Raw genomic sequence first — 15128 nt, 5'->3', positions numbered from 1 at the left:
CCAAACTTCGGTAAAAAATTCACTCGCCCATTGAAATCACATCAATATTAGCATTGTGAATAACGCCAAGATGCCAGGTCTATAGTGTTTGTTTACTTTTGTGACGGAATCCTAATTTTAGAAATAGAGTTGCTTTAAAATCGTAGAACTATACTGCGTGGTAATATTCACGCTGATCGGATGTGTACAAATGTGTTTTATTGTGCATAATTTCTATCTTAAAAGGGCAGTGTCTAACAAGGTCGATAAAAAATGTTTTCTGAGATCTTGTTCAGAAACCATCAAATTGCACATCTCAACCGATAGGCGTTACAATGCCAAATTTGAGGTTAGCTTTCCTTGTAATTATGAAACCTTCCCAATAGATGTATTTTTACAAAAGTCTATTAAGTTTAAAATTGTAACTTGAAATTAAACTTAAAATGTTACATCGAAGCAATCGAATTTAATCGATAAGTTTAAAATCTTTTCTCGAGCAACAATACCTGTGCAATCAACAATTTTAAAAAAAATAGTGAAGTACTTGTCATATCTTTGTAACTTTGTGATAGTAATGAAATAGTTGATCAAAAAATGGTAGAAAAAGGATGACATGATTCGTTTCAGTTATATACATAAGCATACTCGATTATTTTCTTTAACAAGAAAATTTTCAATGAATTATTAAAGCAATTACTGTATAATTCACGTGAATGACTGTTATTTTATTACAGCAAACAAGCTGAAAATTTGATTTAATCAATTTTGCAAACCGTGAACTTAAATCATATTTTTAGATTAGTCAAGGAGGAGAAAACAACTGTCGCTTTTCCTATAGGTATATATAAATGTAATTCGCGTGTTGAAATCATTAAACTAGAACTTGTTTGATACTGAGAGGTTCATATTGCTAATATGGCCTCCATTTTATCGAGTTTGTGTTTGACGAGTTTTGTATTTGTCACCGCGTCATGCTTATCAGTTGACAAATACGGTAAGTTGAAAAATAGACATAAATGTAACATTAATTTTGTTGTATTGTATATATCATTTTTTACAAATTTATCATTTAAAGAGACAAGTAGTGTATTGATATATTATCTTTTTCATATTCACAACACGTTATTTGAAACAGTGAAAACATTACTGATCATAGAATAAAATATGTCAGAAAACAGTGATAGCTTTGAAATACATCCCATAATATTATTGTAATAAAAAACATTACAATGGTGTTAATTGAGATCTGAGAACGCAATATAATTGAAATGAATTTATTTTGTCTGAATACCTTCCGACCATTTCATTGGCTATGCTTGCTGATATGATGAGAATATTGTGTCTACTATATACTAAAATATTCAGGCATAAACAGCGTTTTTTTGAGAATAATTTTCTACCAAAATTATTTTTCAGTTCCCCCGTGTGAGGTTACTGGTTGTCCACCTCATAAACAATGTGTTGACGGAAGATGTATCGATCGTAAGTTATATCTGTATAGGTGTGGAAAACTGTCAAGTTAGGCAATTTTCACAGTACTGGTTAACAATATATTTAAAAATTGTATACTTTGTCAAAAATGATAGAAATGATAAAAAATTTACGTAATAAATTATGTGTGTGCTGTTCAAGCGCGTATAAGGGTACATCTGCATACTAAGTGATTTCTTATTTCAAAATAACGTAAAAATACGAAAGAAAGAAAATATCATGTTTATTTATTACTTTTTAAAATCTTTTTTCAGTTATAGCCATCGGTATACCACCTGGTGAATGCTGGCCCCCGTGCAAACATACGGAAGACTGTCGGTTTGGCGAATGCGTCCGTACGTATACAATTGCATATTCTCGAATTTTAAACAATTTCATTATACAATAACAAATGAATGTCTTTTCAGTGAATTCTCATAAAGAGCATGTTTTGGGTACTATTATAATTAGAATCTCCAGATAGCAGTTCAGGCGTAAACATCCTTTAGGTTATGTTATAGGCTAGGATACAGTAATCACCAGAAAAACCAACATATATAGATATACAATGCTCATGTTTGAAATTTGTTAAAATATGTAATTTTGTTAAAGATAATTTTGATAATATAAATGCACTTTCCGCACGCGATAAAACCGTTGCACAGTATTACTTTTGAATAAACAAGACAACACTCCATATACAGGAAGAAGTACTTCATGTGCAGCAGTTACATGCATTGTAGGACAGATATGTATTGATGGAATATGTGTTGGTAAGTCTATGAGATATTAATGTTATAGTCGAAGAGTTTCATTTTTGCTGTATATAGTTTTATTGTTATTCTGAATTTGCTTTTATTTGATTTAAGTGAACAAGTGCAAAATTGCTTGACTTCCGTTCGTTTACAGATCCAAATACGTGTTCATCACCATGTGCGTCTGGTCAAGTATGTAAAGATGGTAGATGCGTTTGCAGAAGAGGAGACTTTTACAATGGAAGATGCGTCAGTAAGAATCATTAATATTTTACAATTTAATTTTTCAATAGTTATTGTAAAGTGAAAATATATCAACACATTATGGCCATACGTAACATTACCCCTTCCAAAACTCAAATGATTTGGAAAGACTTGAGTAATAACTTAGTTACCTTTTTGCATGTGCTCGATTAATCTAAATGTCCATGTGCACTTTTATGTATAACAGTATAAAAATTGAATATTTTCGAATACCTGATAAATGTAGAAGTATATCAGAAATGTTTCAGTTCTATAATTAGTAACAACCATGATTTGAACCTACTGTATAGATCGCAACTTTTTAATTATAACCTGCGTTTAACCCGATTTGAGGTTTTATCAAATACCTCTGAATCATATTTAAGTTGATAATATTTTTGTTATTTCAAGTAAACATGATTCCGCAGGTATCTTTGCTAATATATATATAAGAACACGACTTCTGTGACGTTGTCTATCCCTGCGGGCAAATCATTTCTAATACAAGTAAATTTCGCGTTATATATTTCATTGAAAATATATACATCAATATCGTCAATAAAAGTCATAACCCAACAACATATTCCTCTGGAATATCAAAATATCAAGTTTTCAAACTAATATTTCTCCGTCAATTACGAGTATGCTTGTCTGTTTGATTCCATCGTGATTCGTGAATTTACCTCGAAACTTTTTTTTCTATGAAATTTATTGTTTCTAACACAATTTTCCAAAACGAATACGTGATGTCGCTGCGTTATATTAGTTTCTCATTTAACGATAATAATCTGTTATCATTATCACCTACGAATGTTTTGATTTCCAGCTTGTCCTCCCGGTAAAATATTCAAACCATGTTCGAACTGTCCACCGACATGTGAAAAACCATTTCCGCAAGCTTGTACCAAGGAATGTAAATTGGACAGGTATTGTGTGTGTCCTGATGGGCTGCTGGAACACAATGGTGGATGCGTGAAACGACACCAATGTCCTACTAGTAGGTTCATAGATTATGTTCTAGCAAAGAATATTAAATAAATTAAACAATCGTTTTAATACATATTTTGGATACATAAAATGTACAACAACACCCTAAGCAGACATTTTTATTGGTGAAAATTCTATGATACTTGATATCTGTAAAAACACTAAATTTCTTAGTTATATCCTCTAATCACTTGCTTAATTTTATTGAAGTATGGCTTAGTATGTATTTTAACTGCATTTGTCTATCTCATTTAACATGAACAAATGAGCTATTAGAAAAGCATTTTCCAGTCCAAACTAATAAATCCATTTGCTTTATCCATTTTTAGCGTCGTATAGAAAAGATTCATATAATTGAATTTACTTATAAATTGACTATTATGATTTTCAGAATGTGGGTATGGTGAGAAACCTACCGCATGTGCTTCGTTTTGTGTGGGCACTTGCAAAAACCCAAATCCCGAGATTTGTGCCCCCGCCTGCGATCCGAATAGAAAATGCGAGTGTAGAAAGGGATTCGTCCAAGTTAGCCAACATGACACTAGATGTACTTTGCTACAAAACTGCCCTCGGCCGCAACGTAAGTAAAATATTATAAACTTGAAACTTACCAGTTAACGATTCAATTTTCTGCAATGTCATAAAAGTTGTGGTTCAGGCTCATAAATAACTATGAATGGAAGTTAATGACACTATGGAAAGTTTCAAATTGACTGTGAAAACTGAATTATCACTATGAGGTAACGTTGATCATTCAACGACAAACGGCAAACTATTCATTGAATATGAATGACTCTGAATCACAATCAATACATATTTTAATTTTTCTTGATGTTAAATTTTTTTCAGTGTGTAAAAAAAATTGTCCGCCTGGAAGTGATTGTATTGACGGAAGGTGTCAATGTCGTAGACGATGTCCCCCGAACGAACATTGCCCAGATGGGATATGCGAATGTCTACCAGGACATTACAGAAAAAAGGGAGTTTGCGTGTCATGTAAGTGGCTTTTATACTCTCCAGGAAAACCAAACTTGCTAGTTATAATTATAACATCAAAACGCTGATATACCAAAACAGTGTTACAAAAAACTTTCAGCAGGCATAACAGAGTTGCATATTAGACCTACATATTTGGGTCGTTTTGGGTTCTAAGTTATAATTGAGGTAAAACAATTAGAAATTAGACTTAACTTGTCAAATGAAATAAAGATAAAGGCTTTTTGACTCATGTTTGAAAATTATTGAATTCAGTTGAATAATACAGCATGAGATTGGTCGAAAAATGCATTTATATCAACGATATATGATTGTTTTTCATTTTTTTTCTGGATTTTCAGATAAAACCTGCCCAATATATTGTCCCCCTAACAGTATCTGTAAAAATGAAAAATGTGTGTGTGAAAAAGGGTATAGAGGAAACAAATATGTCAGTGAGTAAAAGAGTAATTTTATTTCAAGTGTCCACGTGTTCATCATCATGTGCGACTGGTCAAGTATGTGAAGATGGCAGATGCGTTTGCAGAAGAGGAGACTTTTACAATGGAAGATGCGTCAGTAAGGATGATTAATCTTTTACAATTTATTTTTTCAATAATCATTGTCAAGTGAAAATATATCAACACATTATGGCCATACGTAACATTACCCCTTCCAAAACTCAAATTATTTAGAAAGACGTGAGTAATCACTTAGTTATCTTTTTGCATGTGCTTGATTAATCTAAATCTTCATGCGTACTTTTATGTATAACAGTATAAAAATTGAATATTTTCGAATACCTGATAAGTGTAGAAGTATATCGGGAATGTTTCAGTTCTATAATTAGTAACAACCATGATTTAATCATACTGTGGAGACCACAACTTTTTAATTATAACTTGCGTTTAAACCGATTTGAGGTTTTATCAAATAACTCTGAATCATATTTAAGTTAATAATATTTTTGTTATTCCAAGTAAACATGATTCCGCAGGTATCTTTGAAATGAATAAAAACCTCTCAATATGTCATAAACTGAACAAAAGTGAATGAATAAAGCTAATTTGTAGTTTCGAAGCTAATATATAAGAACACGACTCCTGTGACGTTGCCTATCCCTGCGGGCAAATCATTTCCAATAGAAGTAAATTTTGCGTTATATATTTCATTGAAAATATACACAACAATATCGTCAATAAAAGTCATAACCCAACAACATATTTCTCTGGAATATCAAAATATCAAATTTTCAAACTAGTATTTCTCCGTCAATTACGAGTATGCTTGTCATTCATCGTGATTCGTGAATTTACCTCGAAACCCATTTTTGTATTGAATTCATTGTTTCTAACACTATTTTCCAAAACGAATACGTGATGTCGCTGTGTTATATTAGTTTCTCATTTAGCGATGATAATCTGTTATCATTATCACCCACGATTATTTTAATTTTCAGCTTGTCCTCCCGGTAAAATATTCAAAGCATGTCCTTCGAACTGTCCATTGACATGTGAAAAACCATTCCCGCAAGTTTGTACCAAGGAATGTAATTTGGACAGGTACTGTGTTTGTCCTGATGGGTTTCTGGAACACAATGGTGGATGCGTGAAAAGTGACCAATGTCCTAATAGTAGGTTTATAGTTTATTTTCTAGCAAAAAATATTAGTTAAATTAAACACTAATAAATAGTAATAAATCCATATGCTTCATTCATTTTTTTCGTCGTATAGAAAAGATTCATATAATTGAATTTACCTATGAATTGACTATTATGATTTTCAGAATGTGGGTATGGTGAGAAACCTACCGCATGTGCTTCGTTTTGTGTGGGCACTTGCAAAAACCCAAATCCCGAGATTTGTGCCCCCACCTGCGATCCGAATAGAAAATGCGAGTGTAGAAAGGGATTCGTCCAAGTTAGCCAACATGACACTAGATGTACTTTGCTACAAAACTGCCCTCGGCCGCAACGTAAGTAAAATATTATAAACTTGAAACTTACCAGTTAACGATTCAATTTTCTGCAATGTCATAAAAGTTGTAGTTCAGGCTCATAAATAACTATGAATGGAAGTTAATGACGCCACACTATGGAAAGTTTCAAATTGACTGTGAAAACTGAATTATTACTATGAGGTAACGTTGATCATTCAACGACAAACGGCAAACTATTCATTGAATATGAATGACTCTGAATCACAATCAATACATATTTTAATTTTTCTTGATGTTAAATTTTTTTTCAGTGTGTAAAAAAAATTGTCCGCCTGGAAGTGATTGTATTGACGGAAGGTGTCAATGTCGTAGAAGATGTCCCCCGAACGAACATTGCCCAGATGGGATATGCGAATGTCTACCAGGACATTACAGAAAAAAGGGAGTTTGCGTGTCATGTAAGTGGCTTTTATACTCTCCAGGAAAACCAAACTTGCTAGTTATAATTATAACATCAAAACGCTGATATACCAAAACAGTGTTACAAAAACTTTCAGCAGGCATAACAGAGTTGCATATTAGACCTACATAATTAGGTCGTTTTGAGGTCTAAGTTAGAATTGAGGTAAAACAATTAGAAATTAGACTTAACTTGTCAAATGAAAAAAGATAAAGGCTTTTTGATTCAAGTTTAAAAATTATTGAATTCAGTTGAATAATACAGCATGAGATTGGTCGAAAAATGAATATATATCAAAGATATATACGTTTATGATTGTTTTTCGTTTTTTTTTTCTGAATTTTCAGATAAACCTGCCCATTATATAGTCCCCCTAACAGTATCTGTAAAAATGCAAAATGTGTGTGAAAAAGGGTATAGAGGAAACAAATGTGTCAGTGAGTAAAAGAGTAATTTTATTTCAAGTGTCCACGTGTTCATCATCATGTGCGCCTGGTCAAGTATGTGAAGATGGCAGATGCGTTTGCAGAAGAGGAGACTTTTACAATGGAAGATGCGTCAGTAAGGATAATTAATCTTTTACAATTTATTTTTTCAATAGTCATTGTCAAGTGAAAATATATCAACACATTATGGCCATACGTAACATTACCCCTTCCAAAACTCAAATGATTTGGAAAGACGTGAGTAATCACTTAGTTACCTTTTTGCATGTGCTTGATTAATCTAAATCTTCATGAGCACTTTTATGTATAACAACAGTATAAAAATTGAATATTTCCGAATACCTGATAAGTGTAGAAGTATATCGGGAATGTTTCAGTTCTATAATTAGTAACAACAATGATTTAATCATACTGTTGAGATCACAACTTTTTAATTATAACCTGCGTTTAACCCGATTTGAGGTTTTATCAAATAACTCTGAATCATATTCAAGTTGATAATATTTTTGGTATTCCAAGTAAACATGATTCCGCAGGTACCGTTGAAATGAAGAAAAGCCTCTTTATGTTATAAAACTAAACAAAAATGAATAAATAAAGCTAATTTGTAGTTTCGAAGCTAATATATAGGAACACGACTCCTGTGACGTTGCATATCCCTGTGGGCAAATCATTTCCAATACAAGTAAATTTTGCGTTATATATTTTATATATAATTCAATATCGTCAATAACAGTCATAACCCAACAATATATTTTTCTGGAATATCAAATTAATATTTCTCCGTCAATTACGAGTATTCTTGTCTGTTTGATTCCATCGTGATTCGTGAATTTACCTCGAAACTTATTTTTGTATTGAATTCATTGTTTCTAACGCTATTTTCCAAAACGAATACGTGATGTCGCTGTGTTATATTAGTTTCTCATTTAGCGATGATAATCTGTTATCATTATCACCCACGATTATTTTAATTTTCAGCTTGTCCTCCCGGTAAAATATTCAAAGCATGTCCTTCGAACTGTCCATTGACATGTGAAAAACCATTCCCGCAAGTTTGTACCAAGGAATGTAATTTGGACAGGTACTGTGTTTGTCCTGATGGGTTTCTGGAACACAATGGTGGATGCGTGAAAAGTGACCAATGTCCTAATAGTAGGTTTATAGTTTATTTTCTAGCAAAAAATATTAGTTAAATTAAACACTAATAAATAGTAATAAATCCATATGCTTCATTCATTTTTTTCGTCGTATAGAAAAGATTCATATAATTGAATTTACCTATGAATTGACTATTATGATTTTCAGAATGTGGGTATGGTGAGAAACCTACCGCATGTGCTTCGTTTTGTGTGGGCACTTGCAAAAACCCAAATCCCGAGATTTGTGCCCCCACCTGCGATCCGAATAGAAAATGCGAGTGTAGAAAGGGATTCGTCCAAGTTAGCCAACATGACACTAGATGTACTTTGCTACAAAACTGCCCTCGACCGCAACGTAAGTAAAATAATATAAACCTGAAACTTACCAGTTAACAATTCAATTTTCTACAATGTCATAAAAGTTGTGGTTCATGCTCATAAATATCTATGAATAAAAGTTAATGACGCCACACTATGGAGAGTTTCAAATTGACTGTGAAAACTGAATTATTACTATGAGGTAACGTTGATCATTCAACGACAAACGGCAAACTATTCATTGAATATGAATGACTCTGAATCACAATCAATACATAATTTTAATTTTTCTTGATGTCATATTTTTTTAGTGTGTAAAAAAAATTGTCCGCCTGGAAGTGATTGTATTGACGGAAAGTGTCAATGTCGTAGACGATGTCCCCCGAACGAACATTGCCCAGATGGGATATGCGAATGTCTACCAGGACATTACAGAAAAAATGGAGTTTGCGTGTCATGTAAGTGACTTTTATACTCTCCAGGAAAACCAATCTCTCTAGTTATAATTATAACATCAAAACGCTGATATACCAAAACAGTTTTACAAAAACTTTCAGCAGGCATAACAGAATTGCAAATTAGACCTACATATTTGGGTCGTTTTGGGGTCTAAGTTAGAATTGAGGTAAAACAATTAGAAATTAGACTTAACTTGTCAAATGAAAAAAGATAAAGGCTTTTTGATTTAAGTTTAAAAATTATTGAACTCAGTTGAATAATACAGCATGAGATTGGTCAAAAAATGAATATATATCAAAGATATATACGTTTATCATTGTTTTTCGGTTTTTTTTTCTTCTGGATTTTCAGATAAAACCTGCCCATTATATTGTCCCCCTAACAGTATCTGTAAAAATGCAAAATGTGTGTGTGAAAAAGGGTATAGAGGAAACAAATGTGTCAGTGAGTAAAAGAGTAATTTTATTTCAAGTGTCCACGTGTTCATCATCATGTGCGCCTGGTCAAGTATGTGAAGATGGCAGATGCGTTTGCAGAAGAGGAGACTTTTACAATGGAAGATGCGTCAGTAAGGATGATTAATCTTTTACAATTTATTTTTTCAATAGTCATTGTCAAGTGAAAATATATCAACACATTATGGCCATACGTAACATTACCCCTTCCAAAACTCGAATGATTTGGAAAGACGTGAGTAATCACTTAGTTACCTTTTTGCATGTGCTTGATTAATCTAAATCTTCATGAGCACTTTTATGTATAACAACAGTATAAAAATTGAATATTTCCGAATGCCTTATAAGTGTAGAAGTATATCGGGAATGTTTCAGTTCTATAATTAGTAACAACAAGGATTTAATCATACTGTTGAGATCACAACTTTTTAATTATAACCTGCGTTTAACCCGATTTGAGGTTTTATCAAATAACTCTGAATCATATTCAAGTTGATAATATTTTTGTTATTCCAAGTAAACATGATTCCGCAGGTACCGTTGAAATGAAGAGAAGCCTCTTTATTTTATAAACTAAACAAAAATAAATAAATAAAGCTAATTTGTAGTTTCGAAGCTAATATATAAGAACACGACTCCTGTGACGTTGCATATCCCTGTGGGCAAATCATTTCCAATACAAGTAAATTTTGCGTTATATATTTTATATATAATTCAATATCGTCAATAACAGTCATAACCCAACAGCATATTTCTCTGGAATATCAAACTAATATTTCTCCGTCAATTACGAGTATGCTTGTCTGTTTAATTCCATCGTGATTCCTGAATTTAACTCGAAACTTATTTTTGTATAGAATTCATTGTTTCTAACACAATTTTCCAAAACGAATACGTGATGTCGCTGCGTTATATTAGTTTTTCATTTAGCGATGATAACCTGTTATCATTATCACCTTCGATAATTTTAATTTTCAGCTTGTCCTCCCGGTAAAATATTCAAAGCATGTCCTTCGAACTGTCCATTGACATGTGAAAAACCATTCCCGCAAGTTTGTACAGAGGAATGTAATTTGGACAGGTACTGCGTTTGTCCTAATGGGTTTCTGGAACACAATGGTGGATGCGTGAAAAGATACCAATGTCCTAATAGTAGGTTTCTAGAATATTTTCTAGCAAAGAATATTAATTAAATTGAACATTCGTTTTAGTACCATATTTTGCATACATATAAAGTACAACAACACCCTAAGCAGACATTTTTATTGTTAAAAATTCCACGATGATTCATTCTTTCTAACATCATTGGTTCAGATTAATGAGTTTTGACCTGTACCATTTTAGAATGTCCTGTGAATAAGTATCTATATTTTGTTTGCTGTGACAGATGTTTCTTTTTCATTTATAGGTTTTATATTTTGAATTAAATTCCATCAATTTTAAAATTACGGTATTGTATGAGTCATAAGGGAAAATGAATTTAGACATTGAGCATACCTGTCATGTTATAATTTCAAATGAGATTTATTTTAATACTTGATATCTGTAAAAACACTAAATTTCTGAGTTATATCCTCTAATTACTTGCTTCATTTTATTGAGGTATGACTTTCTATGCATTTAAACTGCATTTTGTCTTTCTCCTTTGACATGAACAAATAAACTATTAGAAAAGCATTTGCCTGTTCAAACCAATAAATAAATTTGCTTTATTCATTTTTCTCGTCGTATAGAAAATATTCATATAATGGAATTTGCTTATAAATTGAATATTAGAATGTGGGTATGGTGAGAAACCTACCACATGTGCTTCGTTTTGTGTGGGCACTTGCCAAAACCCAAATCCCGAGATTTGTGCCCCCTGCGATCCGAATAAAAAAATGCGAGTGTAGAAAGGGATTCGTCCAAGTGAGTCAACATGACACTAGATGTACTTTGCTACAAAACTGCCCTCGACCACACCGTAGGTAAAATAATATGAAATTCAAACTCAAATATAAAGTACTCTCGAGTTGGTGCAATTCACGACCTGCTTTAATTAGCAATGATTACTTAATATTCCTCTTGTTTCTCAATTTTCTGAAACGAAATAATCCCCTTTTTGAAATATCGACTAACCAATACTGATATTAATTTTCATTCTTTCTACAGAACAATGTCGCCCTCGTTGTAAACCAGGATGGAAATGCGTTTCGGGAAATTGTGTGTGCGTTGGAATTTATTGTCCGTAATAATAAAACCTTGACAAGTCCAAATACTTGTTACACTATTGTGAAAGAATATGCTTTAATTATCGTGGGTAAATCACAGAATTAAATCACCATATTTCTCCTAATACAATATATTCAGCATTCAAATGTGTCTCGTGCTTTTTATTTTCGAGGAACAATTTAGTTAATTAACATAGTAAAAATAGGAAACATGATTTAAAAAAATATTTGGTTGACACTGGTATATCCAAGAATCACTTCTACGAGGAATATTCCACTATAATTTTTCCTAGTGTTTCCCAACCCGAGTCCGCGGTCTCAAATTAGTCTGCGGAGCGTTTGAATGAGTCTGCAACGAGCCAGAAATTTACTGCGGGCCGCGAACGTTTTTGCAAAACTGAACTATTAGCCAAGTTACGATTTACGTTAGAATTCACATAGAACATAAAAAGCAAGTTTATTTACACAATAATAATCGAGTCAATAATTACTGGTTACTGAGTAAGGCTGGGCGTATATTCGAATATTCAACTATTAGAATAGCAATTTACTATTCGAAAATTTGGTAACAGGTTAGATTTCATAACTCACTTGCAGAATTCCGACGAAAACACGAGTCTATACATCCTTCGACAGATACTTAAGTGGTGTTTCTCGCGAGTTTGGGCAACGAGGTGATGGTAGGTGGTAGGTGGTAGGCGTCAATGGTGGCAACCCAAAATTTCAAAATTGAAAAGCGGCAATACAAAATACTAAAAATAAAACGGAGAACACCAAAAGTTCTCTTTTATGATAGTCCGCGACCGATTAAAAACGCTTTTTAGAAATTGCAAATCGCAAAATTTTGGGTGCTACCGCAGTATACGTACCAGGGCATTTTCCTTAGGATTCTTTGCGTTATTGCCACATTGGTACGTACAGTCCTAGAACCCCATAAGTGTTGTACGGACAGCTCAGATTTGTCGAATTCACAAAAATACGAAAAAAAAAATATAACCGGGCACGCATTTTTGTTTCCACGGATTGTCATTCTATTTTTCGAGTTTTTTGTTGTTTTGTTTTTGCAATACCAAATTCGCGAGATTGCAAAATATATGTATCAAAACTAAATATAATTGGGCAATAAATTCTCACATTATTATGTTCGCAGATTGCAGTGACATTTTAAAGAAGTAATGCTCTCATCTTGTCGTAAGTCTACGCAACCGAGAGTTATCTTGCACACAATTAAATTATAATAGAAAAACATTCTAAATTCTCGTCGTTGTCATGGATTGAATATTGTGCGACAGAAAAAGTCGTTATACACTTAAAACGTCGGCTCTTTTAACGAATACGCAATTGCGGTGAATTTCCGATTTTAAAATTCAATATAATTCGGTTGTGTTTGGTTTTATTGCTTCTTCACACAGAGTACGGTTGCAATAAACGCACCTTGAGTCCACAAAGATTTTCGCCGGTGAGAAAATATTCCGCGACCAAAAAAGATTGGGAACGGTTGGGTACGTAATTGAATTCAGTCGGGAAATTTGTGCTTTTGTAAAGTTAATTCAGAGAAAAAAAAAACTAATAAAAAAAGTTGCAGAACATCATTGAGACTGTTTCAATAATCTATGTTCATGTATTTTGATCAAAATGCTATAGGGAGTGTATTGTTTTCAAAATGCAAAATTAATGTTGTTAGTATTCTACGAGAATGAAGCGGAATTAAATCATTCAAAATTTGTTGATTTTTAAAATAAACCTTCACCTTGAATTTTTAAATAATATGTCAATAACTCAGTAGATATTACTCGGTCGAGTGTATAAAGACAGCAGGTTGATAATCGCTTTTCACATGTTTTCATTATTCACGTTTGATCGCACAATTTCAGTTTGAATAATCGGGAGTCAGTTTGTTAACGACATAATTTGAAATATTGTAATGTAGTTAGCAATGTTCTTTCTCATCGCGATTATTCATTACTCAGATTTTTGGCTCTACTTACATAACTATTAATTCACAGGCAAGTGCTAAAGCGACTAGGTAGCTCACTGAAGCTGTTTTCTCAGATATACGTTGGCCATTTCCAACACACTCAGACTAAAGACGATTTCATTTTACTGCAACGTGCAAAAATCAGTTCCAATACGACATTAATTAAAAAGCACTTATGACTATTATTACTTTATAGCAAAAAAGGGACAATAATGATAATTTAAAGTTGAAAAAAATAAATATGTGTGTAATACGGTTAATGGCTAATGCTTCATGGCTTCGGCGGTTAAATTTTCTTTAGTTGCATACCACAATTTCACATAAAGATATTGTATTTGCACATATTTTGTAAAGTATACAATCTGTTTCCGATGATCATGATATTTTGTAGCGTCTAATGACAACACTGTGACTAAGAACACATATTACGACAATATAAATTAATACCTCCATGTATTTAATTAAATAGAAAATCAGTATTACTGTACGATCAAAAATTGTAATCATATCTTCTTCACCAGCATATAGTATGCACTTACCGGGAGTATGCTCAAAGTTGAGTTATACCTAAAGGGTTTAGATTTAGGGCCAACGGTGACAATGTTTGAATTATGTTTCACTGAATTGATTTTGATATTTGTTTCGAGTAACTTATTGAGCAATTGTTACAACAGATATTCTCTGTAGATAAATAATATTTGAATCAAGATTTGAATCAAGATTGAATGGATGTTGAAATTCAATATAATGAAGAAGAACCGTACAAAAGATCTACTAGTAAGTAACTGTATTTGACAAGATTAAGTTTGAAAAAGATTTCCAGGATAAGAAATATGGAAGAGATAATAAAAGAAAAAGTTGTGTATTTATTGCTTTTCTGCCTATATTTCAGACTTTCGTAATCAAGTAATTATGGCTGTTTGGTGTACAATCATTGTACCAATTATTGTGTTCGTAACAGTCGTTAGTCTGGTAAGTGCAGCATTATTTATTTATAATTTAGATGAATGTGATAATTCTCTTATTTTATATGAAATTAGAACAAGAGCTGTTAGGTCACAAATTTTAAATAATGGGACCCAGTTTAGCTAAAATAACGATTGCAAAATTAAAAAAAAAAATTTTTTGTCAAGTTCAATGTAGTCTTCCGTAATCACCGTGTTTGGTCACGTAGTGGACGTAGCGATCGTTTCAATATTATGTTGTTGTTCTTGTTCTTTGACACTTTTTGAACACCTAGTGGAAAATCTAAAAAGTCGCTTTTCTCTTTGATTACTGGACCAATTGCTCTGAAATTTTCAATGGTTACAGA

At 32.4% G+C, this 15128-nt stretch overlaps 1 protein-coding gene across 1 annotated transcript; it reads left to right on the top strand.

The window, feature by feature from the left end:
* The first annotated feature begins 817 nt into the window (after positions 1 to 817).
* Positions 818 to 11985, top strand: LOC120341750 (zonadhesin-like). The gene is made up of 19 exons (XM_078111058.1): positions 818 to 973; positions 1396 to 1461; positions 1725 to 1805; positions 2154 to 2222; positions 2359 to 2457; positions 3274 to 3444; positions 3826 to 4014; positions 4284 to 4430; positions 4893 to 4988; positions 5869 to 6042; positions 6196 to 6384; positions 6660 to 6806; positions 7274 to 7369; positions 8236 to 8409; positions 8563 to 8751; positions 9026 to 9172; positions 9646 to 9741; positions 10607 to 10780; positions 11780 to 11985. Exons 1-19 carry the CDS (start codon positions 895 to 897, stop codon positions 11857 to 11859), a joined length of 2463 nt encoding a protein of 820 aa, XP_077967184.1. The 5' UTR covers positions 818 to 894; the 3' UTR covers positions 11860 to 11985.
* Positions 11986 to 15128: the final 3143 nt, after the last annotated feature.

Source organism: Styela clava, chromosome 3 (genome assembly GCF_964204865.1).
Source record: "Styela clava chromosome 3, kaStyClav1.hap1.2, whole genome shotgun sequence".
Lineage (NCBI taxonomy): Eukaryota > Metazoa > Chordata > Ascidiacea > Stolidobranchia > Styelidae > Styela > Styela clava.
Note: the sequence above shows the minus strand (reverse complement) of the source record. Positions and strands in the feature narration are given on the sequence as shown.

Bases quoted from the DNA above. Each gene is read 5' to 3' on its own strand.
- LOC120341750 (XM_078111058.1), top strand. From the start codon at position 895: ATGGCCTCCATTTTATCGAGTTTGTGTTTGACGAGTTTTGTATTTGTC. The intron at 6,807-7,273 runs GTAAGTGGCTTT...TTTTATTTCAAG, and splicing joins AAAGGGAGTTTGCGTGTCAT to TGTCCACGTGTTCATCATCA. The intron at 7,370-8,235 runs GTAAGGATAATT...TTTAATTTTCAG, and splicing joins TTACAATGGAAGATGCGTCA to CTTGTCCTCCCGGTAAAATA.